Source organism: Melopsittacus undulatus, chromosome 10 (genome assembly GCF_012275295.1).
Source record: "Melopsittacus undulatus isolate bMelUnd1 chromosome 10, bMelUnd1.mat.Z, whole genome shotgun sequence".
NCBI lineage: Eukaryota > Metazoa > Chordata > Aves > Psittaciformes > Psittaculidae > Melopsittacus > Melopsittacus undulatus.
Window position 1 is genome coordinate 16,429,328 of NC_047536.1, and position 25,985 is coordinate 16,455,312.

Below are 25,985 nucleotides of genomic sequence, written 5' to 3' on the forward strand. Positions count from 1 at the left end.
TGCGCATGGCATGGTCAGTTCAATGGTCAGCTCCTGCACATCCAGTACCAACCCCATCAGGTACAGCCGTTGTATCTCTGCCACCCCAAGGACACCACTGCAGCAATGCTGCCTCCAGATTCCTCACAACCACAGATGGACAAACCCACGGCCAAGTCCTCCATCCTGGCTGCTTTTCAAACAGGTTTTCAGTGATTTCCCTCAGTCAGACTGGCTTTATGAAGAATGCAGGTGCAGAAGTGCTTGGTCACACTGCTGAAGGAGAACTGCCACCCCTTTAACACACAAAATCACAATGGTTTGGGTTGGAAGGGACTTTCAAATCCAGTTCCAGCCCCCTGCCATGGGCAGGTTCACCTTCCAACCTGCTAGGCTGCTCCTAGCTGCTACTTTCCGGTCTAGTCCTAGTTTCTGGCCTTTGAATGGCAAAACAGGTGATAATGGAGAGTCCAGGACTTCTCAAGTAGGAAGCCAAGGGCAGAGGTTGGTGGGGCTGCTGCTCCCTGAAAAAGGCCATGGGATGGTTATCTAATAGTCCCTATTGAAGAATGAAGCAACACCCACCCAGTGCAGCAAGAGCAGAGGCTTAACAGTGATACAGCCCCTGTGCTCTGGTTGGATTTTGCCTGTTACTACCTACACACTCCCAGCCATGTGCATTGGTGATCATGCTTACTATGCAGTGTGTATCCATACAATGCAAGTCACAAACCACCAGCCTAGAGCGTCTTGGTGGCAGAGAAATAAGGTAGCTCTTGCTTCAGGAATACATCAGCAGTAGCTGACTGCCCAAAAATCATTTCTGCTCTAGAACCTGCTTCTATCAACACTACATGAATGATAACATCAACTTAAAGCATGCTGGGTTTGAAGCACATTCCCATCCTGTTACACCCAGGATGGACAGGAGATGACAACACCACCAGCTCAATGGGATGGAGACACAGCAGACACCATGCCAACAGCAGTCTACTCTCAATAATCAAAGCCAAGTCGCAGCTCACGTGGGTGACATTAATCCATCAATGAACAAGAAAGGGGAGGAAACCAACTGGAAGCTGATGGGAAACTCCCAGGTGAGTCAGCCCATGAGCATTGAACCAACCTGCTCTAGTGCCTCCTTTTGGGAAAGGCAGCGCTGAAGGGGCTGGCAGCAGAGAGTATCTGTGCCTCGATAAATAACTTCATATGTTGAGGCGCAGATAAGGTTGCACAGGGCCTCTCGCAGGGATATGGCCATCAGGTTTATTTTTGTAGTTTTCATTGCACTCAAAATGACTTGGACAGACTCAGAAAAAATAAATTTTCATTGTTGTCACCAGTTTTAATTAATTTTTGCTGAAACGGTCTCAAGATGAATGCTGCTGGGAAAGGGCTGGTTCCTCATGCACTGCTCTGGGCCTCCGTGCTCAAACACAGGAGCTGCACCAAATGCCACCAGGATAAATCCCACCACAGGCTCACTGGGAGATGGCTCCAGCCCATCTTCCTGCGCCAGTGGTTTTGAGGCCAGACTGCCTTTTAGCTCACGTCTCTGACTCCGTGTCAGAGGTGCTGCCAGCTCTGGGAATAACACTGGTACCACGCTATTTCCTGCCTCAGAAAGTCCTGGCCACATCCAGCATCTAATGTCACGTCGGTAGGACATTAAATGTCACTGGTGGCTGACACAGCAGCTGATCTGGCAGGGGGTTGTCTGGATGGGTGCTGAGCAGAGGATTTGCCTTCCCTTGTACACCAGCGTGCTGGGGAGCTCCCTTTGAAGGCAGCCCCCCAATTCCCAGCCTCACACCTCCCCTTTGCTGCACACCTGGTTGTCTCCCTCCACCACCATGAGCTCCTTGGCTGGGGTAGGCAGTGCCAACAGTGTCTTTGCAATAGAGAAAAGCAAACCAGTGGGAGCAGAAGCCCCTTTGGCACTGCCACCACATACCTGGCTCCTGCCACCAACCCTCCCTACACACACTGCAACCCATCCAAAAACCCTTCCTCTGCTTTCAAGAGGGGCTCTGGGCTCCTTCCCCCTTGCTGGCTGGCACCCTGCAGTGCACAACACACACATGAGCCAAACCAAGCAAGACTCCCTCTCCTCCGTTTATTTCCATCTATTGCAACCACTCGAGAAAACAACCCCCTAACCCTTAATGTTCCATCAATGGAGAGTCCTGAAGCCATGAAACAACTCCTTAAGCAGAGATCCAAGATTCCCAAGGATGAGATGGGGGCCCAGCACTCTGTGGCAGCAGCTTTCCAGGACCTTCCATATGAGAAGATGGAGGGTATCCATGCCCATCCCAGGTAGCTCCCGGGAGAAGGCGGCTGTCGGCTCCTGCACATGTGGCATGCAGACACAGCTTCACATGTCCTCAGGGCCTTCCACAAATATCCAAAAGGGACTGGGAAATGGTGGCCAGGAAGGAGCTGATGGACAGTAGCCAGCAGTGATTTCTGTGCTCAAAGGGCACTTTCCCAATAGCTGCTAGGATCTGCCATCAGATTGGGTTTCTGACGGGGTAAGACTTGAAAACACATTGAACACAAAGTAAGCGCCTGCATTTAAATGGCACCATTTGTCTAAAGTCCATCGCAGCCAGTTGTTCTTCGTTATTTAGATGCTTTAGTGCTTGGCTTCTGGCTCATTTCTTACAATCCTGGCACAGGTTTTTCCGTGCAGGAGAGAATTCCGATTGCGTTTGTAACTTCAGTGCAAGAAAAATCCCTGCTTATGCTCAGGCTGTAATTCTAATATCTGAGCCTCCTGCAGGCAAAGTCAGACTGAGAAAGTAAACCCTGATGAAGCAAAGTGACTGGTGGGGTATGGGAAACTGAGGCAAGGAGGGTTTAGGAAACATTTGATGTTGTAAACCTCTTTGTCTCCTTCTAAATCATAGAGATTACAAAAAAACACTGTGTTTTAATGGGTTTAGTAGGCAGAATAATGTCTCTTTGAGGTGACAGGAATACTTCAGATGTTTAATGTCTATAAAGGCAAAGCAACCCAGAACAGCAGAGATCATCACTAATTTATAAAAGAAACACTTGCTTTCATTTGATGCTTTTCCACATCTATTTAACTGTCCTGAAGGCCTCAGGGCTCACAAACACAGCACTACAGACCCAGGTACTGAAGATGTAAGGAGAGAGAGCAATAATGGAGAGCTGCTATCACGCAAGGGTGCGAAACAAAGAGCCAGTGCTACCAGAGCTCAACGCATCCCATTTGGCTGCTGGAAAACATCTGCCATTTGTCAGGACTACAAAGCAAGCAGAGCCCTCTCCTCCTTGATCTCCAGCAATTAGGGGAATTCTGCTGTGCTAATTACCTGGGGAGACGAGCTGGGGGAGAAGGCAGATAGTGAATGACACCTGGAGACAACATTTACACCAGTGAAACTTAGGCAGACATTTCAAGCCGCAGGGAGCCACAGGGAGTACGAAGCCAAACTTCAGCGAGCTGGAGAGAGCTGATCCCTGTGCATGAAGTTTGGCTAAAAATGATAAATAAACACTTAAAATAATAATATTGTTTTAAAATATAAATCAAAATAAGCACAGCAAGAGAGCCTCTGCTGTTGCTGAGTCTGCAGGCGTGGGGAGGGTTTGAAACGCTTGCCTTCCCCCAGGACACATGGTTTGAATTGCTGAGCCACAGAGCAATCGCCTGTCCCGCTGTACCACTCCGCTCTTCCCACTGCCAAGCCATTATTGGGAAATACTTGTCACATATGAACTGGAACACCAGGTTACACTGAACGTTTTCATACTGTTTTGTAATACATACATACGTTCAAAAGCATACGACACTGTCTCAGTGCGAGATCAAGATGGAGAGAGGAATACGCATCATCCGGCAGCCGGGAAGTTCGGACTTAGGCTCTGGAGCACAAAGCCTGTGGAGGTACCGTGCAATAAAGAGGCACAGGGGAACGCAATGCACACATTGAAATACACGGTGTGAGAGCTGGAGATTTTCACACCCTCAGTCTGCAACACAGCAAGGACCAGCTGCGGGGCAGGGTGTTTTCTATGGACCAACTTTGTTTCAAGCCTTCTTAAACTGGATTTAAGAAGGTTTGCTCTCAGGCATCCAGCATCTTGAGCTCTTGATGGACCTTCTCACTGACCCTATGGCAAATACTGTATTCAACAGGAACCTCTGGCACCAGGTTTTGAAAGACTGAGCTTAAAAACACAAGGGGGGGAAATAAAAGACTCTTTAAAAATTAGACATAAAAAGGCAGCCACACAACTGAAAAACAAAGTGTTTTTCACTTTGCATGGAGGTTTAGTCCTGCTTTCAACCGATCTCCAAGTGCTGCCCTAAATGCCACATAAACAAGTGTTCCTGCACCTGCTGCATTTTGTCTTGCAGCAAAGTCCATGAGGATCCCACCAGAGAAAGAGGCTGAAGCAATGGGGACAAGGGGCCTCCCTGCAGAACATTACAGGCCTGGGACTGACAATAATAAAAGTAGTGAGCTGCTGTTTCACAGCGAGCCAACATATGGGGACAGTCTGTCCTGGGCCTGTCTGGTGCCAGCAGCACGCAGCCACTGCGGCCCCATCCCACATAGCTGGAGGGACCAAAAGGCCACATTCATCACTGGAATGGGGTCACCATCCTGCCCATCACATCACCACCAACCCACCCATCACAGCACCACCAACCTGCCCATCACAGCATCACCAACCTGGCCATCACAGCATCACTAACCCTCCCATCACAGCACCACCGGAGCCAGAGCCACACTGGTCCAGCTGCCCAAGTCCGTCCCCCCATCCCCCGTCCCCCCCGCCCCCCCAAGGATGCTTCCCTTTTCTTCAGACACAGAAATGTCCAAACCACAAAGGAATCGAAGTGACACCAACTTGTTTTCATCACCCCCCCATTGCTTTGGTTGGATAAATAAAGCAAAACAAGTCAACTCAAAGCAGCACACAGATGCTGAGAACAGCTGCGGAGACACCTTCCTGCAGCATGGCCAGTGTCAGAGCCAGAGGGGTAATTTTGTTCCGGTTTTTTTCCCAATGATGGTTATTTTCCACGAGGATCAGGACGTCTCCATGGCCTTGGTACAACAGCCGGGCCCCCTCTGCTGGCCACCAACCCCTGTGGTGCCACCAGCCCTGGACACCCCAGCTTAGCCCCAAAAAGCCCTCCGGCTCCCATTTTCAAAGTCAAGCTACTTTATAACAACCCAGTTGAGCCCTACAGCCAAATAGGTGACTGGCTGCAGAGCACAAAGCACAAAAGGGGTCAGTTTTGGTTTTGTTTTTCTAGGGAAAGAGTTTATTTTGTTTGTGTGTTTTACAAACACTGATTCAGGGCTTTGCTGTAGTTGAAATAATCTAAGCCTTATTTAACTTAAGTGGACCTTAGTCACCTGGTCCCAAACTGCTTTTAACGCGTTACAGGTCAATTTTATCAAGGCAGGTCCCCTAACAACAGCCCTCACCCCCTTCAACCCCGACAAACCTCCACATTGACTCTCTTCAAGGAAAAATAATGGGTCTTGTTTAAAACAAGGCCAGCCCTGAGCACACAGTTTCCTCCTGCCACTGCCATGGGTTTGCAGGGCACCAAGTTCCCCTCTTCCCAAAGAGGTACCAACGGAGGGACCACTGGCATGATGCTGCAGACAGCATCACCATCAACAGCTCTTTGCTTGGCTTGCTTTAAATCCAGTAATAGAAAAGAACTCTTAAGCTTTAGCAGGGTTTCTGGAGGAGGAAAGCCTCCCAACCCAGGTGTTCAGTTTCCAGCTGCCCATGTGTGCTCCCTGCCTCCCCCTGCCCATGGATGAAGCTGGCAGGATCTCCCTATCCCCCAGTCCCCTCAAGGGGAGAAATTTCCTTCACCAGGGCCTGCTTTTTTTAGTGCATAGACACAAATTGAAGCTTAGTTCTTAGTTTTCATCCTGTTGGAGCTCTGCAGCTAACGCCAATGGTTTCTGGACCAAGCTCTTTAACTGCAGACCAGAAAGGCAATTCAGCCTTCTTCAAGAGAAAGAGGAAAAGAAACACAGGTAAAGATTCATTTGATTTGCTCAGAAACAGCCAAAAGGCTTCACAACAGCTCAGCAGCACACCCTCACCTTAGCACAGCACTTGGCTCTCCAGCAGTGGTAGCCAGAAGCAGTCATCGATGCCTTGTTTCTTACCCATGGGAAATCACTTCTCCTTCCAATTGCTTTGACATTCGTTCCTAATGACTGTAATGAGTATTTCGGCAGCACAAGGGAAAACCTTCCCCCCTCCTCTCTTCTCCCCATCTCTCAAGCACAACAATCATCAAACCCAGTGACCCAGAACAGAACTGGGACTCTCCTGGCCACAAAGGAGCCTCTTCAATCCCAATTGCTCTCTGCAGAGCAAAGGAAAAGCTTCTTGACCACTTAAGCACACCAGTAGTGCCCTGGCTGCACTGACCAGAGCAAGATACAGCAGCTGAGCCCCGGGGGGCTGACAACAGACTTGTCTGGGTCTGTGCATCAGAAGGAAGAAAACTGATTTGACCACTGGTTGTGTCTCAGTTGATGGGTTTGGATACAGGGGTACAGGACACCCGTAGGAGTCTTTCACTGGAAAACTGAAGCAGCACATTGAAGAGCATCAATACTGAAATGTTTCCAACATTATTATGGGGAAAAAACGTTCATCTCTTTGTGCTGTGTATACAAAGTAACGCCGTGTGTTCTGGTAGGATCCATATCCAGAGTGGCAGGAAAAACTGAGACTGCCCATTTGCCTATTATGCTTTTACATGTAGCATTTATGATTTGTTTTTTCCTTTAAAACCAGAACTGAACCATGCTGCTTGCAAGGCTCTGTAACAGGCCTGTGCTCTCTCCCTCATCAAAGGGCCGCACATCTTTCACCCATCTTTCGCTGCTTCAGTGGAAAGGGCTTGAAGTGCCTCAGCCTGAAGCCATTCATGCCCTTGGGTATGACAGCACAGTACTTAACCCAACATTTCTATAGATGAGATTCCTTTACAAACTAATCTAAGCTGTTCATTGTTTCCAAGGAGCATGCACTTCCACGGCAGAACAGGAAGTTTTGACAGTTTAAGAAGTTCATTAAACTCTGGGAGGAAATTTAAGCAATCAGTGACAGCTTTCCTGCAGCAAGGCAGCGCCTGAGCAAGGCAGAGAGGCTGAAGCTTTTAATTATCACACTTGCATTAAGCCCCAGTGATTTTGTTACTACTTCTAAATTGTTTTGGCCCTACACCCAGGGCTCACAACCCAGTAAAGCTATTTGCTCTTTTATTCTTATAGCCAAATGTCGCTTTGGTCCAGACCTCAAACTCCTTTATCTGTAAACAGGCCAAAGGAAGGCAATGGAAGACGTTAACAGTCCCAAGCTAAAGAGAGTGCTTCAGCGTGGAACGAAACACTTCTTGATGCATTTTCCTTGATAGGAAGGGTTATATAAAATGGGAGAGGAGGAGCTCAGTGCATTGATCCAGTGAGCAGGAGCTCTTGGGCAGCCTGGTGCTGGCTGTGCTGGTGTGTTTGCACCTACCTGGGGGGCACATGCAGTCTGATGGAGCCTCTCTCGCCGTCCGCAGCTTTGCCAGTCCTTCACCCATTTTCTGTTTGGAGAAGGAATGAAAAGAGCCATTTAGGGACTATATTATATCTAAGTGTGGATTGTGAGTGCATGCCAACATCCAGCATGCTTTCTTCCACTGAGGGGTAATGGTTTCATCCTGTTGCATTCAGCCTCTTTGGATAACACCCCATGCTATGGCAGTACACAAGATATTAAATGTTTCTCAGCAAGTGATCAGCCTACAGCCCTTGCACAGGGCAGGCAGAGACTGCACAGCCCCAAAATCCCTTGAGCTGAGCACCATGGGCCGGATTCATCCTGATATACGTCCCATGTTCAGGCATCAGCATCATCTCAGTGCATTTGGTGGCAGGATCAGGCAAAGGCCTCAGGGAAAGCCCCTTTGCAACCAACAGTGAAGCTGGCTCCAAACAGCCAGGAGTTTATGTACCAGGGTGATATTTGCACAGCAGATGTGGCCTGATTCAGCTGATTTTATACTTAAAATCCAAGCCTTGTGCAGTGTAACAGGTTTCTTTGGGGGAGGGATGAGGAGGTGATGGACAGTGCCAGTGACACTGAGGTGCTCTCACACCACTGGGTCAACCCAAAGCCCAGTGTTTCCATCCCCAGGGTGAAGAGCCCATCAGTGAGACAACCAGGAAACATCTACATTCACAAACCTAAAGCACCGTCTACGTGGCATATTGCAGACAGATGTGAGTGCTCTGCCTGCTCTCTAAGCCAACCAAAATGTTCGTGCCTGCATTTAGGACACTGCCAAGCCTGAGGTAATGAGCCCTGATGACAGGTAGGTTGTATTAGCTCAGGCTTGGTGCTTCGTGGCTGGGGCAGCCCAGCAAGGGTGGGAACATCTCATCTTCACCCACAGTCTCTCTCTATCCTCCAGGAATGCCCTGTCTCATCTATTTACCAAGAGAGAAACCAAGAGTCTGATAACTGGAGTCCCCATGTTTCCAAGAGAGGAAGCTCCATGTACTTACTGAATTCAGGGTGTTCAGACTGGAATTTTGTGCAGTTGACAACCCACTCTATGTTTGAACACTGGGACTGTTCTGGAATTAGGCTACATGTGAATTAGGTTCTTTTCTTTTTATTCTGGGGATTTAGAGGTTTTATCTGTTCTTGAAATCCCAGGCATTCCTCTCTAAATGCTCAGATGTGATGGTAACAGGTCCTGAAAGTATCGACACAGTTTCATAGCACCTGAGAGAGGAGTTGCCCTATGATAATACCAAAATGATCCGGCTGCCTCCTGTGAAACATCAGCTTTCCTTAAGGAAAAGTGTCAAGGAAGCATCTGCAGGGACTTCTGTGACAGTCACCTGCAGTCTGAAGGTTAGAAAGATGCTCAGTTTTGATCTGTTTAAAGTAATTTGGATGATGAGGGTGCTTGAGGAAATGAAAATGAACTCTTGCATCCTTTGGGTTCAGCAGGCATCCCTGAGAATAGGAGATCTGAATCCCAGAGCGAGTCCTCTTTTCTCCCATTGAATTGTTCTTGTCATGAAATTGATTAATCTGGACACTGCCTGCCTATTGCGGACAATAAATCCCTTGGGAATGAAACCGTCCAGCTTTGTTTACAACAACTGGATGTTTCTATAATCCTCATGTTAGCATTCTCTCTCCAGGATGAAAATGACACACTCCAAACTGGGGTTTTGATGTAGAGCAAGTGGAGATGCTACCACGTTCAGACCATGCTGTTGGAAATGTTTCAGAGGGCATCAAAGCAGGACCCTGCAGCATGTCCCATGAAAGGAACAGCCAAGGGAAGGGCAAGGCCCCACCACATTATAATCAGCAATTTCTCAGATGCCTTTCACAGGGCCAGAAATGAAATCCTAGTTGTCCAAATTGCCTTTCATTGCCTTAACTACACACTCACCCTTTATTATTTCCTATCCTCCTTTACTTGCCACACACTTAACACTAAAAGGAACAGAGCCAGCCTGTTTGTGTTGCATTTGCTGCTCTTCATATACAGCTCTGCCATAAATTACGCCAGCAAACCCTTAGACTGGTAGATGGGGTAATGCTTCTGGGGCAGTGACAGAGAACAAAGTATGCTGGGTCCTGCACAGAGAGCGTATGGGGCTTTGGTTTCACTTCTGAAATGTTGTGGCAAACTTCAAAGGAGGCCCAACATAGAACTGAACAGCAAAGCTGACCCCAGGCACCAGTTGATGTTCATGATGATGGAAATACTCCCTCGCTCTCCAGAAGCTCTCAAGCACAGAAAGAAGTCGCCTGATGAGCAAGGAGTCTTATGAAACAGAGAAGGGTTTGGTCAAGAGACAGGAGCTTTCTTGAAACATTACCATACATGAAGAGGTTCATTTAAAACGACTATTAATAGACAGCACAATCACTGCCACTCATTCCTTGACTCTGTTCCTCATTTCAAGGTTTGCTTTCAGTATTGACAAAACATTGGTCATACAAAGCGTTTCAACAAGCTCCCTCTTGCATTAGAAACCCAATTATGTGGTTTTGCTCTGTTTTCCCCTCTATAATCTCCATCTGAGCGTTCCCAGTACAAAACAAGCTTTCCACACGTAACTAAATCTCAGCAAGAGGCTGCACATGATCTTAGGCAGTGCCACAGAAACCATTCCCATTGCTAAGCACATTTATTGGAGTAATTGGAACAGAACAACTGCCACGACTGGCAGGCTAATTCCTGCCCGGAGAGAAGACGTTAACTGGGCTCTGTGATCACGCCTGGCGGTCTCCCCCCTAGTCTGGTATTCAGGGAGTGCACAAAAACACTTCTTAACATTCCCCTTTTACCCAGGCACAGCAATGGTGAGTGAATGCTCCCACCATCACTCCGAGAGCAACAGGCAGGATGAGGGCTTGTCCCACCAGCGCTGCCTCCATCCATCCATCCCCCGCGCAGCCCCAGAGGTGCTCACAGCTGGAAGGCGCTGCTGACAAACACATTTTTGCACGGTGGAGGCTCATGGCTGTAATGCAGCTCCGTGTTCCGCACCCCAGTCAGGCCGTTAACAAATCCCGGTGTAAAACCTTCCCCAGATGTCAGGATCGATCGCGGCGGAGCATCCCGCGGCAGCCCCGTAGCCGTGCTGAGCCGTGCTGTGTTTTATGAACTACTGTTTACACAAGTCCAGCAAACCCACTCTGGGATCTTCGAGCATTTCCTATGGGAGCCCTCCCTGCTCTCCCTGCCTGTAGAAAGCCCCAAACCTAAACACCAGAGTCTGGGTCAAAATACAAGCCTGGGATGAAGTGTAACTTCTCCCAGAGATGTGGTTTAGCTATGGAGAAGGGCACCAGTGCGGTTATCCATTTCTCCAATTTCTCCAATAATTTCTCCAATTGGGAGAAATCTTTCAGCACAGAAAACGTTATTGGATAATCTCTGAAAAAGCTGAAAGTGAAGGAACTAGTTTCTCATCTTCCCTACCTGCCAAAAACCAGTTCATCTCTGCTGGACCACACGATACTCTGCGAGAGGCTGTCCAGATAACAGGCGCCGTGTTTGCAAATTTCTATCTAGGAAATGACGGTCCATTGCATTAGAAGGTAAGTAGTGTTTAGGTACTCGGGTTATCTTTGCCTGTGAATAGAACGAGGGACAAAGTCGCGTACCCTCGAAAATAAATTGTAGCCTTTCCATCTGGGCCATTTTCGCTTTTAAATCTTAAGGACTCTGCCACGCCTCGCCCGTAACGGGCACGGCAGCAAAACGGGGCGAAGTGTGGCTGGAAGGAGCAAACGGACGCCGGGACCCCCAGGGCGAGCGGGGGGCTTCCCGCAGCGCCCTGCTCAAGCGCCCGTCCCCGGTGCCGTGCTGCGGCCCCGCGGCGGGACTCACCTCTCGGAAGAGCTGCTCCACGCGGGGCTGCAGCGCGTCCAGCCCGGGGCCGCGCTCCTCCAGGGCTGCCAGCCGGCCCTGCAGCTCCGCCGTCTTGGCCCCCAGCAGCAGGCACACGGCCACGGAGGTGAGCGACAGGAGCAGGCAGAGGGCGGAGGTGGCGGTGCCGGCCGCGGCTCCGCTGCCCGCGGTCATCGCGCCGCTGCGCGGGGTCCCGCTCGGCTGCCGCCCGCCTGCCCCCGCCGGCGCATCCAGCGCCCGCCCTGCGCGCTGCGCGCCGCGGAAGTGGGGCCGGCAGCTGCGGAGAGAGCGCTCTCCTCCACCAGCCCCGGGTCTTAAACGGAGGAAGCGGGGGGTGGCGGCTCCCCCGCCGCCTCCCCCCCGCGCTGGGGAAGGGGGGATGCTCCGAGCGCTGCCCACCGCCCTCCATCGGGGATTGCGCGGAGCAGATCCCACCCCTCCGCCCGGCCCCCCCCGCGGGGACCGCTCCTTCCCTCCTGCTCCCCGCCCTCCCTTCCCCGGGGGACCCGGCGGTGCTCTGCGGGCGGCCCCGGGGGCTCCGCTCCAGCCGCCGAGGGCGCAGAGCGGGCGCCCTCCAGCGGGGCCGCGGCGGATACCCCGGGGCAGAGCCGCGGACGGGCCCCTCGCTCCCAACGAGCGCGACCCGCAGTTCTGTGCTGCCTGAGCACAGCCCTGACCCGGCCCGGGGAAGGGACTTCATGGCCAATCCCAGCAGGTCTCAGCGGGGTTAGCAGATCCAAGTGCCTTAGGGAGCCTCTGAACTAGAGAAACGATGCTCATATACGAGCATGAAGCACCCCAGGCTTTGCCAACCACCCCTTGCCTTTTCCTCGCTGTTAACAGATTTCATCACGTCAGCTCTGAACTTGCCTATAAAACATCCCCGGATAGCTTAATGTCTGTCTAGACTCTAAGCACATGGTATGCAAATCCAAACAGTCTTTGCCTCCTAGCCCAATATCCTGCTCTTCTTCTAGGAGTAATTCTTTTAGAATAGATGAGCAAAGCCTAGGACAGTTAGGAAATGGTACTAGTAGTGCATGCATCTAACAAGCACATTAACAAAACACACTCATGTACCTGGACTGCCAGGGTGTGCATTGCAAGCTACTTTTTGACAGCCACTATTACCAAACCAGTGAGCCAGGCATATCTGTATCCTCTGCTAACAACCATTTCCTGCTCTCCATGGGCCCAAGGATCAAAGGAAACTCCAGGTTTTAAGAGCAGCCTCTTCCTTACCTCTCCCCCCACCCCCTGCCATGAGCCTGCTGAGACTTCACTGTGAGTTTGACTGCATGTACACAGTAGCATTGCTTGGGGGGAAGAAGCTTCTGTGGACTAAAGCCTGGTCTCCTCCCTCAGAACAGCTTTATTTTGTCCCATCACCCATGCTTAATGAAATGTGTAACTGATGTGTTATGAAGGTGGGTGGTGTTGGCGTGGCTGAACCATTCATGGATATACAGACCGTGCTTGCAATGTACAACAGCTAAAACTCTGAAGACGCAGAAGGATCCTGTAATTATTTACCAGCAGCTACAGGAGTTAGAACTAGCTTCATCCAAACACAAAAGATTGCAAACTACCTCCATTGTACTTACATGTTAAGACAACGGAAGGTGTATGGGTAAAGATTCCTTCTAAGAGAAGAATTTAAACAGGTTTTTATAAAGCATAATTGTCGTAGCACGTATCTCCTTTAGCAAGTGCATTTTAATACCTACACTACCCAAGGCTACAAGTACTCTTGAAGCATGAGTACAGTCCTACCCTTACTAATTTTGACAAACTGTTTTATAGTTGCAGTTTACTAGTTATCGCGGCATATAAACTTTTTTCCCCCCATCTGCCTTTGATTTGTGTTGCTTAACTGATAGGCTCAGCCAAGCCCCTGCTTTGCCTCTTGAAGGTGGGGGATGGGAAATAATGGGGGCAGAAGCAAGGGAAAGAATTCACTCCTATCCTCAGTCTCCTCACTGAGCTGGTACCAGCCATTATGTTTTTTGTCATGCAGAGTAGAAACAATGATGTGAACATCAACATCCTAGGAAGGAGGGTGTCTATTATGAGATAATCAAGCACAGGAGGGGGCAGCGCCTACAGAAGATAAGCTTTCAAAGCTTGCCCCAGCTCTGCTCAACCCCCAGTATGCACGTCTGGAGCCTCTTGCAAATTAAGCCGCCTCCACATCAGTGAAACAAGGACATCAGCTTAAAATCTTACTCCACATCAAGACTTGGTAAGCATAAAATCAGAAGCCAAGAGTCCTGTGGAGCTGAAACAATTTAGTGTTTCCTCCCTTAAGAAAGACTTACATGGTGAAGTCAGGACTGAAAATAAATTGCCAAAGCTTACTGCACCTACAGCGAGCCTGAACGAACCCTAGAAGCTTCCCTCCTGCTCAGCAAGCCAACCCTACACCTCGAATGGATTACAAGTGCTGAACAAGACTAGGAAAGCATCAATTTGAACAGGGAAAAGCAAAAACTATCAAAGTGCCTCAAACAGGCTTAGAAAGCAGCACCTTTCTCCTCTCGACACCTGAGTTAAGGAGTCACAGCTGAACCTGTGTGTCCCCCCCCTTCCCATTTCCAGTCCAATGACAATGTCTCTCCCTTGCCAAGATTACTCAATTTATCAGTAATGAGAAATCAAGCGTCACAGAGATATGTATCTGAAGACTTTGGAATGATCTTGTTACTACTGCAGGAGGAGGGCCTAGATACATGACAATTTGTGGCACACAGTTATTTCTCTGCGTTTTTCTCCGGGGCCAGTACAACTCCTCTAAAACTCTTCATTAAATTGCTCATCTTTAATGAATTAAAACAATACTGAAAATATGAAATGTTACTTTTCAGGCCTTGACAAAAAAATTGCCTATGAATACTTGCACTGAAAGCATTGACAAGCTTCCAGAGCCAAATTATCCAGAGCAAGACACACTCTTTGATAGGTGACCCACAGAAGATCCCTACTGAGAATACACATAACCACTACTTCAGAATGCTATCACAACATACTATATAGCATGATTAGATAGCCTCAGCCCTTTAAATCTTTTCTCTATGATTAAATGGAAGATAGTTCAAATTACTGAATGTTTCAGAACTAGCACAGACTCCTCCCCTGAAGTCAGATGTTTAACAAACTCCAAAGGGAGAAGGGTTACAGCTTCTGAGAGAAAACGCTTTTAAAAATGAAAATTACTTTTATTTTTTCACTTACCCATAAGACTACAACTGCTCAACAAGGTAAACATAACAGTTATACAAAACATATGGCATTATTTACAGACTTAACTGTACAAAATAATTTAACGCTTACAAAAGTTTCATGCAACCTCTGTTGACTGACACAGTCTAGGAAATCTCCTTGAAGAAGCATAAAAGATCTTTGAATTTACTTATTTAATGGTTCAAAAAAAGGATGCTGCAAAGCTTCATCAAGAGTAATTCTTTTGGCTGGATCGTATTCCAGCATCCTGCGAACAAGGTCGAAGAGTCTTTGATGATCTGTGTCTTGGCAATGCATGAATTCCTGAAAGGAAATAAAAGGAAGTATTTTAAAGACATCTTTCACAACCATGAATCTAACAAAGTAATCAAAGTGTTGTCTCCTACCTTTAAAGGCTTGCAGCGTCTCCTCACGTAGCGTCCTGCAGAGCTGTGTTCATCCCAATCCAACTGGTCATGGTGGAAATAATGCTTCCTGCAGAATAAGGGAAGTAATGTTAAGATAATGTGAGTGCACTAAGAGAAGACAGATGCTTTTCTCAGTTCTGAAACACCACAGAAGTTTTCCTGCACACTCCTTTGCATTTGGTACCTAACATTTCTTTATTTATTCAGAGCTGGTTTTTTTATGTTACCATTATCAGATTATTTAGAAAACAGACAGATGCTTTCAGGTGTTCTACTGAACATCCCCAAATGTCTTTAAGAAGCAGTACTTAAGACTAAAACCAGAAGAGAGGACTACTGTCAACTATTTAATTCACCTAAATCTGATCAATTTCTTGCAGTAGACTAAGAGGTAAAAAGAAGCCTGGAAGTCTCTTTGTTCATCTTTAGAATCACACAGCTAACAATGAAAACTTTAAGATTCCTTCTTGAATAATAAAATATTAGGACACCTACTTCTTCTGTAATAACTTACCTAGATTTCTTGATCATGTGAGTTGGCAGAGGCCCTAGTATTCTTTCCATCATAGCCAAGTGTTCTTTACTGTCATGTGTCTGTGTGGAAAAAGCAATAAATGCATTTAACACATTTCTACTCTCAGGTAACAAGTCATCTAAAAGCAATTTGTTCACCAGAATACTGTCACAGTATCTTTATACATTAATACTTTAAATTATTACAAACAGATTATGTAATACAGCTTGTTATACAGCACATTCTACAGTTAAGATGCCCCCTGAACAAGAGTGCATAAACCAAGTTTGTATGAGTATGTTTTCTTTATTCTTAATTCCAGCATTATCTTCAGACTCTATAGTGACTTTATCATCCAGAAAGCCAAAATAAATCACCTTAAATAGTCTGAAGGATATATTCAAGACATCACATCTTCATATATGCCTGCTATCTTTGCAATCTTATCTATATAATCCTTAAAAAGCCTGTAAGGTTGTGCCTTTTACAGTAACAGTGAAGTACATGTCATTAAACAATCAGTAGTCTAACAAGAACACTCAGTTTAACTCTGTGCACATACCTGGAACACTGTAAATCCCAAGTAATATTCAATTAGAATGCAACCAATACTCCAAACATCACAAGGCTGTGACCATCCCAGAGCTGCAAAATAGGCAAAGTATATGTTTTACTGTTTAATATAGTCTCAAAACCTGTAATCCACAAAGCATATGCCCTGATGCCATGCATTTACTGATGCCTATTTCCCCCCCCTCCACACTCCTCCCCAAACCCTGGTGGGAGAAAGTGGGTAAAGGAACATTTCTGAACTTCTGTTTTTTTACTGTTTATTCTCAAGAATCCCCACACCACCATCCATGAGAGATGACTGAATTACCAGAACCATGAGCAACTACTCCAGTTTACAGAGTAAACACATCTGAATAAACTGTAACTGTGAGAAGATTAGAAAGTCTCTACTGACCTAAAATAACCTCAGGAGCTCTATAATGTCTTGTAGACACTAATGTACTGTGATGTTCATCATCAAAAGTTGCACTTCCAAAATCAACAACTTTGATGTCTGTGTTTTTCAGAGTGCGTTCATCTCGCTTCTGCAAGAAAATCAACATGCTGTTAGTATTTGAAAGCATGCTTAACCAAAAGCTGTTCACATTATCTTCAAGATTGCAATCAACATTAAATGCTAAAATTTAAACCTATGCAGTAAAACACTCCTTCAAAATACATCAGTTCCTATTCAGCTCAAGCTGCAAGGAGGAGGAGGAGCTGGTAACAAGGTGATTTAATCTGAATACTTCAAACAGCAAGTAAAAACCTTTCCTCAAATAACTCCTTTCCTCTATTGTTAACCTTTAAGTAAATTTCAGTTGGCTGTTCTCTCTGTCCTGCCTTTTTCTGTCCATTGGTGCATACCCTCATTTATATAATTTCAGCTCTAAAATAAGAAAATAAAATCAAGCCTTATGCATAGGCTAAAGGCAATGAGGTCCATGCTGCTTTTCTGAGTTTTTATACTTAAAAATAATAGCAACATGAACTTTAATTCCTGCCAGTGCTCAAAATTATTTGTGCAGACAAGTTCTCACCCTAATGCTGTGTCTTAGTGTTTTCTTAGACTTACAAGACACTGGTCAGAGTAGTCCTATTTGGGGCCCCTGCCAACTGTAAGAGTACCCAATGGTAAGTATCACATGTTGATGACAAACAGAAAATTCATCTTAGCTGTTAAGTCAAGGACTGCAAAAGTGACAGGAACTTCAGCCTCCACGGTAATGACATAGAAATGAAAACCTTACATTAAAGGACTTAAGAAATATGAAGGAAAAAAACCTGGCTAAATTCAAAGCCATTAACACAATGCTCCCTATGAATGCCAGACCTCCATTAAACAGCAAAGATCTTAACTACTGTGACCAGAAAAAAAGCAGAAAGACAGTACATCTCAAAAGAGCACAAAAACCCCCAAACCGCAGGAAAAAAAAACTCTATCACTCAACATTTCTACACATGATTTTTAGAGAAGTTCAGATGAAGACAGAAGTGGTCCAATTCAAGCTGGGAAAAACGAAGAACAAACTTACCATTTTGGCATTATACTTCACTATGTAATCAGACTCCACAAACAAGATGTTCTCAGGTTTTAAATCTGTATGAGTTAGTTTATTATGGTGTAAAACTACAAAGAAAAAAGAACAGGATTCAAAAATTAATACATTGTTTCCTAAAGGAAAACAAACAAACACCAAATACATTTGATAAGAGTTTTGAGTTCTACTTACAGTTAATAGACTGGCAAATCTGGTAAGCCATATTTCTGATGTCATTAATATGAAATGGCAGAAAGCTGTTTTCCTTAATAAAGTCGTAAGTACTAAGTCCAAGTAGCTCAAATACAATACAAACATGGCCATGGTGATCAAACCATTCCAACATTTGGACGCAGCGGCTTAAAAGGAGAAAAGAAAACTCGATTTATGAAATAATTATCTTCTACAAATTCTCAGTATGCTGAGTATTCTAATTTCATACTTACAAAGTGCTGCTTGGATCCATGGTGTTCAAGTGTTCCAACACCTGTATTTCTGAACGGGCTGCCTCTCGGTATCTACCAACGTTTTTCACAATTTTAACTGCTACGTGCATTCCTCTCCTTCAAAAGAAAGGAAAGCATCACAATCAGTCAATTACTGTTAAATACCTACAACCCAGGAAGACTAAAGGTCAGAGAGAATTATGAGTTGGATATGGGGAACTTAACTGAAGCACACTGCACTCAACTAGAATTGCTTTTACTGCATTTCTTTGTATCAATCTTTCCTTTGTCAAATACTGATAGTAAATGCCACATTAACTACATTGTCCTCTTATCTAAGGTAGAATAAACATTAGGAAATCCAGCTACAATATTACTTATGAATGTATCAAAGTTCTCATTTGAGGTAAGTACAGAAAAAATGGGAGATTTTTTTCCTGCAACTTGCACGACTTCTTCTGGCTCTTTTCCAGTGCTCATATGGAACCAGGGGAACCAAATCAATCCTAACATTGAGATTCCAAGTGTTTTGTACCAGTGAAAACTAACCTGCACTCAGTGTAACATTCAAACTATAAGGCTATTACTTAAATGGAACACAGATACACATAGTTAATTCTGTTCAATTCACTCCAAATCTTTAAATGTTTCTGTAGAGCTATTTAGAGTCTAACAGCTTGAGAGCACTGTCTGTCCTTACAACAGTATCTCAAGCTCCTGAACACTTAACTTGTGAAATGACAGACCAACCAACCAAAGGCAGAGGGAGAAAAACACTAGAACCATGATGCAGAACTGCAGATATTTAACACATGGCTAAAACAATGAGATTTACTATTTAAAACTTATAGCACATACGCAAGTGGAAATAAATACATTTTCTTCTCCTCCACCAAACATGCCATCAGATGGAAATAACCACTGGATACTGCAGGACTGTGCACTCAGAAAAACTTCGAAGGATAATTCTGACTACAGGGACTGAGGAAAGAAATTTATAGCTCAACCATTTCCAAGCAACTGCTTTCAAGAAACTGCTGTCACTAAGAACCAAAAATACTTTTGCAGCATTTCACTGCAAAATCTTCTAAAGGTCGGTCTCCCAAATCAATTCTAAACTCTTTATATAGCCTCACATTCTCTAGATATGGCAAAAGCACTTGCAGAACTAACAGAAAAACATGATGAAGCAAAACACAGTTCTCCTTCTTCAAAAAAGAGCAGATGACATCTTAGTAATTAGCAGCTTGCACCATGTGGTTACACACTCTGGGGGGAGGGTGGAAGTATTGCTATAAGCCTTACAAAGAGCAATAGAAGAAACAAAAAACATTTATAGTTTTGGAAGAATGACTGAAGAGCCTTAAAAAACCTTACAAGGTAGCTCTCAGAAACACAGTAATTTCCTTCTTAAATATACTGCAACACATCATTTGGATTGCAACTTTCCTTCAAAGAAAACATCTCTGAGCCTTAATTTCTGAGCTAAGAAACATCTTCTGTTATGAGATCCCCTTATAGATATAACCAACACTTACATATCATGATCTATGCACTCCACTACTTTTCCAAAAGCTCCTTCTCCTAAAGTCGCAACAATTTCATCTACAAAGAACAAACACAAGTTAGAATTATAAAACTACTTCAACAACAATGAACATTATTAATGTAGATTTAAAAATGTGCCATTACAAAAGCATAATTACTTTAAATCTCAGCATCTGAATGCATTATCTTAGTGGAACAGGTGTCATGAAAACAGTTAGCAAAAAAAATACCTATCTTTTGTTCTAATCTCAAGATTCATTTACTAATTGGAACTTTTTGAACACAGTATTTAAATTCTATAGAAAAGAAGATATGCAAAAAAACAAAAAAGCACAAAAAAAACAGAACAAAAGAGCAATGAAGATTTCTTTAGCCCCCCTCCTCTGACATACTATACTAAACAGATTTTTTGCTGAAAAGTTTTTTAAAAGTGTTGAAAAATGTTCTATACATCTTGCTCTTAGAACGTCTCCACTTTCACAGATCAGGTGACCCTCCTCATCATCCTCTACACTCCTGGATCTTTTCCTTCGGTGACTCTTCTGGAAACGGCACCAAGATCGTCCAGCCAATCAATATATCAGAGTGAATTCAGGGCAGAATACGCAATTCATTCAGCGGGGAGATATTCAGGCATTCAGTTACACACCAGGCCACGAACAGTTGGCAGGAGCAATTTCAAATTCAGTCCCCAGAAATTCACAGGGCACAGTTTATGTTACAGAAGAAAAACATGGCAAGGAACAGATTTTCAGATAAATACTTAAAGTGATAAAAGCAACAGAAAAAAACAACACAATTTTGTTTTTCAAACAGTGGCTTAATTGAAGACAGATTAAGACTGCAGCATTGCTATTACTAATACTCTGCTAGCAAATAGCAAAACACAGCATTTATTTACATATCTAAGCTTACAGTCAGGTGAAATGTTCCTTTTATTAGAACATACACTTCATGTAATCTAAATATAAAAAACTACCAAGTAATTTTACTTCCCTCATGTTTAGAGAGAGAAGAAAAATTACTCTGAAGTCCTTAATTTGCATTGTATAATCCAACACAATTTGCTGTTTCTATTGAAGACATGGGACAGAAACCACCTGGAGCTGAAGACATATCACAGGGCAAAACGTCAATAATGAGAAATTCAGAGAACATGCCTTCAAAGAAGGCAAGCAACAATCTTATCCCATCTTCAGTGAGACATTAGTGGCCACTGGCCGGGAACATGGCTTATCAAAGTTAGCTGGAATCAGGTGTAGAATTGTACTTATCAATTTACCAGACATGCACCTTTCATATTTCCAATTAAGCTAACATTAAAAAGGCATGTCACTTAAATTACTTTTAGTAATAGGATAGATGGCACCTCAGTCTACCAGAAATAACATAATTCACTATGCTCTAAAACCCAAAAGTTGTACTTTGAAATAGGATAGTTACCTGTCTTCAACTTTGAAACAACATTTTTCAGGTTAGTCCCAATGTATAACTAGTACTGATGATAATCCCACCCCCCAACCCAACCCTGATTCAAAACTCTCAACTAAGAACATACTCATGTGCTCACAAATGGAGTCAACTACACATTCTTTTTAAATAGTATCTTTTAGAACACTGTGATCAGGAACTGTAGTTCTAGCACTCACTTAAGAAGTCTATTACCGCTAATTCATTAATAATAAAGTTAAAAATTACTCATACCGAATGCGACTGGTGACTGGAGCAATGATGTCTCTTATGCTTCCTTTTATGACTACTTTTCCTGCTCCGACCAGAGGATTTGCTATAGTGATGATGGTGACTCTTTTCATAGTCTCTGTGATAATGCCTGTGGTCATATACTTCACAGAAGTCATTTCTGTATTCCTCAACATATCTCCGGTCATGATGGTCTCTTTCATTTATGGCTCTATCGTCCAAATAATGACTGAAAATATATTTTAAGTGAATGTTCTCCACTTCCAAAACTTGAGGTTCCAACAAGATAAGTGACTTGAGCCGAGTTACAGAGTTAAACAGTATCTGTCTTTACACCAAAAATGTTTTCTAATTGACTCCCTCCCCAAAAATCATGAAGCTTTTGATGTTACTTTATTAGGAGTCTAACAACATTGTCAGTCTCAAATACATAGCAGCCATCCACATGAACAATATATCATGTCCACAGTATATAACGTTTGCACAGTAAGTAAGGAACTTGGACTCAAAAAGAAGCAACACTTTTTAAAATATACTAAGGAACTCCATTACAATCTCCAAAGTCATAAGATAAAACACTCTTTGTACAGTAATAATCTCCTTCTATGCTTTCAAAGTGTTAAAACCTGGGAAACGGAAGAAGTAGAACTGTTCTTAGTGCTCTGGAGTAAACATTAAAAACTTGAGTATCTGGAACAAGGATATTCTGTACAGAAAAATGACCTTTAGGAAAGCCACTGAGGCAGAGAGCTCTTAAAAGAATTCCATGGAATCTTATCAATGAAAAAAAACACAACAGGAAAATGCGTCTTTCCAGTGAAAGCAGTATGGGAGAAAAAGCAAACCACTTCCAAATTAGTAAGCAGAACTTGTACTTACCATTGTATTAAATGATTAAACAAACCTTATCTCCCTTTTGTTCACATTAAGTAAATGAACAGGCACAGTTTTTACTTGAAATTTAATACTGGATATATTCAATATCAATACCTAACTGACAGCAGTGAAACAAACTAGGAACATTTACTTGTTTTATTAAAGAATATCTATTCAATGGTTCAGGTACTGTGGTAACAAAAACAACTATCTCTTAAGTGAACCAAACCTTAAGGAACTGCCAACTCTGGCCACTCAAAAACTCTTATCTTGAAAATGTATTTATTTTAGGCACAATAACAAACATTAGTGCTACTCAATCCAGAGTCTTATACCTTTCTGAAATGTGATTTGGTTTATAGTGCTTGCTTTCTCGTCCACTGCTCTGGGACCTTTTCCTGCGCTTCCGGCTGCTGCTGTGCTTCCTTTGATCCCAGCTCTTTCTGTCCTCCCATTCGGGACAATGGGATTGTTTTGAATGCCGCATCTGCCACTGGAAAAAAACACAACAAGAAAACCACACAAAAAACAAAACATTAAACTGGTATGTGTAAATGCGAGTACATCAACTGTACTATACAGTACATAAACTACAGTAGTTGGATTAACTATGACAGATCTATAAAGAACCATTTCCTCAAATAAGTATTATTTCTCAGCTTCCCCCATGTATGATTTTGGTTTGGTGAGTAGACGCAGTATTCCTAACACTGACACACTGTTACAAAACTCAAACCAAGATTAAATAGGCCAACTCATCTTCACATAATAGCTTCAAACATGTCATTAAAGCCTGTTTTAAATAAACTCTCAAGTGACTAAACAGAATAATTTCCTTCACCTTTTGCCAGAGAAAGACCTTACTCTTGAAACATCCTCTCCAACAACACCTGGATTCATATGATGCTGTATTTAAGATACTACCTGGAAGTACGTACAATCAGCCTAAAAACTTCTCTCAGAAATCTGCTTACAGCTCACTGTTGAACAGACACTTTTTAAAGTTTTAAAAACAATCACAGTAACTCATATTAACACAGAACCTGGAGTACTGTGAGCCAAGCCATGACTTCTGAACCCTACTAACACGCAAGTACATGGGTGTTTTACAATTCAGCTGATTCACTAAAGACAAAAACCCACCAGCTTCTGTTGCTGGATGCTATATGCAGGAATTCTCTGTTCAAACAGGTACATGCACAACTGAAAAGAAAAAAAAAGTAAGTAAATACAGAGCTGTAAAATTAAGAGTATAACAATACCAGCCATTATTTGTTACTTAAAGAAAGAATAAGTTTACATATCTGTTTCAGTATATTCTGAAGAATGAACTACCACAAGTAAAGGTTTCTACAGTTACTGGACATTGTAATTGGGGATTTTCCAGTGCCACCTTTGTTTCTAAATTACTTTTCTTATTGTGTAAATTTACGCAGAACTACTGGTTTCCTCTATTACCAGCTGAGGGTATTACACAATGGAAACTTTCTAATACTTCTGTAATACCTGTGACAGGCTGGTAGTTAAAAAAAAGACCCTGAGATACCTGCACCAATGTTTCTTACAGAAATCTGTTTTGAAAATAGAAATATAATGCAAGCAAAGTGTCAAACTGTGCAAAAATAGGCAACTGGTACACCCCTCAGGTGAGTCACAATGTAGGTATTAGAAAAATTTTATTGCCTTATGATACATTATTAAAAAGTAAAAATAATAAATTTAATAAAATAAAAAGGAATAAAAATCAAATGGCAGACAAAAATGCCTAAAGGAGGAAGCCAAAATTAAAACCATTAGTGTTTCATTTATATCCCTAAATTTCTTCTTTTCTTATACAGCTCCAAAGCCATTTTCCTCTATTTTCAACCTACATAACTCAAATTATGCAGCCAACCCAGGTTTGTTATTCTGCTTTTGAGGTGAAGAGCTCCCCACACACTCTCAGCTCCCCACATGCACTCAGTTATAGCTAAGTTGAGGATTTTACTTATGATTGCCTTTTTTCGTTCACCATTTGGCTGAAAGCAGGTTGCACTAAGGCTCTAAAATGGACAAATACCTAAATTAAATCAAAGTGCTCTGCAGAAGATAGCTTGGGGGGGGGGGGGGGGAAAGATGGACATCTGACACAGAGAACTAGAAACAAAGGTTTAGTTGAAGACTAACTTCACTACACTCAAGCGTACAGAGAATTACTGGAATAAAGATGGAAGTTGCAAATTCTGTCCCTCAAGGAGCCAACTAAATGCAAATGAGGGCGAAAATGTTAAACTGGTCTGTGCAAAACCATAGTCGTCACATTTTAAAGTAGGAGCCACCTTAAATTTTTTTTACTATTATGCACTCCCTTTAAATTTATGCACCGAAAACTTATGTAATACTGGCAGCGAACATAAACATATGCATTCCTATAACATGCGGTCCTAATCAATACCATAGGCCGTTTTCACTCCCACATTTTCCCACTAGGCTTCTCAATTAAGAGCCGAGGACCCTTTGTAAAAGATCCATACGTAAAGCGCCTCAGGAAGGCCACAAAAGCCCTACCATAATCTGCTTCCACAGCAATTTCTAGATGTCTCTCGTAGAAAACTTGGCAGGCTGTACGAATCGGAGGAACTCAAACGTTTTACTCCTCCGAGATGACCAAAGTCCACCTAGCCAGGCCGATCTAAGCGTCTACGGTACAGACGCGCAAACCCTACATAAGACACCCACCACCCCACCCACGGCCGTCGGTGTGGAAGTGGACTTCGTGGCCCTGGATTGGGGTAATGGGCGTCTTCTACCGGCCTCAAGAGGCCCCTGGCGCCGTGTGTGGGGGGGAAAGGCCTCATCTCCGCCGCCATCAAGGCAGGCGCTAGACGCCTCTATGTAGGCCGCGCTGCATAACCGAGCCGCACAACCCCCACCTCCACCGTGCACAAGCCCCCTCCACGTCTCCCCAGAGGCCCTCTCCGCCACAGGAGACCTCACCGAAGGCTTGCCCCGGGAATCCTTACCCCACCTGAACCTCCTCCATCAACCCCTCCCTCAGGGCTCTACGCTTATGACCCCCAAGCCGCAGAGACAACGCAAGCGGCCTCTCCACACCAACCCTCTACGCCCTCTCCGCTTTCCCGCTGCTTAGACCCCCCGGGAAACGGAATAAAAAGAGGAAAACGTTAGATGCAAAGAACCATAGGGAGAAGATTCACCTCCACCACTTACAGCTGACACAAACGCGAGCGACCGAGCCCCGTGTCCGCCCTGCGCGCACAAACAAAATGGCGGCCGCGCCCGACCGGCGAATAACTGCTTCCTCCTCGCCTCCCTCTCCCTCTCGCGGCTTCGGTGCGACGTGACGCCAGACGCCTAGGACGTCAGGCTTACGTAGCAAAGGCCGCCTCCTAGCGGGGCTGGGTGGGGAGAGGAAGCTCCGCCCCTGAGGCGGTGCAGCTGGGGCTGTCATGATGGCCGCTCTGAGGGAGGCAGAGCAGAGGTCCGGGCCTGGCCTTGGGCTTTGGCTTTCACCGCGCTCCTCTCCGAGGCAGCCCCAAATGAGCTGTGGCCGTGTAGGGCGAAGATCCAAATTCATGCGTGGGATCAGGTTCAGAGGCTACCACAGACTTGCAGGGCAGCCCTCCTGTGGTGCTGAGCAAGACCAAGTGTGTGGAGCGACCCAGAAATCACACCTCTAATGAATTCCTATTCATAAACTCACCAAACGTTTAATTT

General features: G+C 44.5%; 2 protein-coding genes across 5 annotated transcripts in view; both read right to left on the bottom strand.

Moving 5' to 3' along the window:
• Positions 1 to 11,617, bottom strand: part of COL23A1 (collagen type XXIII alpha 1 chain) — a 181,767-nt gene extending 170,150 nt beyond the window's left edge. The window contains exons 1-2 of the mRNA XM_031047443.2: positions 11,423 to 11,617; positions 7,528 to 7,597 (exon numbers count right to left, since the gene is read on the bottom strand). Coding sequence (XP_030903303.2) covers positions 7,528 to 7,597; positions 11,423 to 11,617 — 265 coding nt within the window. The remainder of the gene's footprint in view (positions 1 to 7,527; positions 7,598 to 11,422) is intronic.
• Positions 11,618 to 14,637: 3,020 nt separating this feature from the next.
• Positions 14,638 to 25,610, bottom strand: CLK4 (CDC like kinase 4). Of its 4 annotated transcripts, none has more exons than XM_005147227.3 (14): positions 25,479 to 25,610; positions 23,412 to 23,471; positions 22,604 to 22,761; positions 21,396 to 21,621; positions 20,143 to 20,233; positions 19,682 to 19,748; positions 18,144 to 18,260; positions 17,890 to 18,056; positions 17,692 to 17,786; positions 16,572 to 16,701; positions 16,167 to 16,249; positions 15,605 to 15,684; positions 15,070 to 15,157; positions 14,638 to 14,986 (listed from the first exon to the last, which is right to left on the bottom strand). In XM_005147227.3, the coding sequence occupies exons 2-14, from the start codon at positions 23,463 to 23,465 to the stop codon at positions 14,849 to 14,851; spliced, it is 1,494 nt and encodes a 497-aa protein (XP_005147284.1). In that variant the 5' UTR covers positions 23,466 to 23,471; positions 25,479 to 25,610; the 3' UTR covers positions 14,638 to 14,848. The 4 variants fall into 4 exon arrangements, with proteins under 4 accessions (XP_005147284.1, XP_030903200.1, XP_030903201.1 ...); XM_031047340.2 differs by having other exon boundaries at positions 25,466 to 25,606; XM_031047341.2 differs by lacking the exons at positions 20,143 to 20,233; positions 25,479 to 25,610 and having other exon boundaries at positions 23,412 to 23,472.
• Between the last annotated feature and the right edge of the window lie 375 nt (positions 25,611 to 25,985).

Bases quoted from the DNA above. Each gene is read 5' to 3' on its own strand.
- CLK4 (XM_005147227.3), bottom strand. From the start codon at position 23,465: ATGTACCTGTTTGAACAGAGAATTCCTGCATATAGCATCCAGCAACAG. The intron at 20,234-21,395 runs GTATGAGTAATT...TGCCGTTTCCAG, and splicing joins CCAGTCACCAGTCGCATTCG to AAGAGTCACCGAAGGAAAAG. The intron at 15,158-15,604 runs GTAAGTTATTAC...CTTATTCTGCAG, and splicing joins CACATGATCAAGAAATCTAG to GAAGCATTATTTCCACCATG.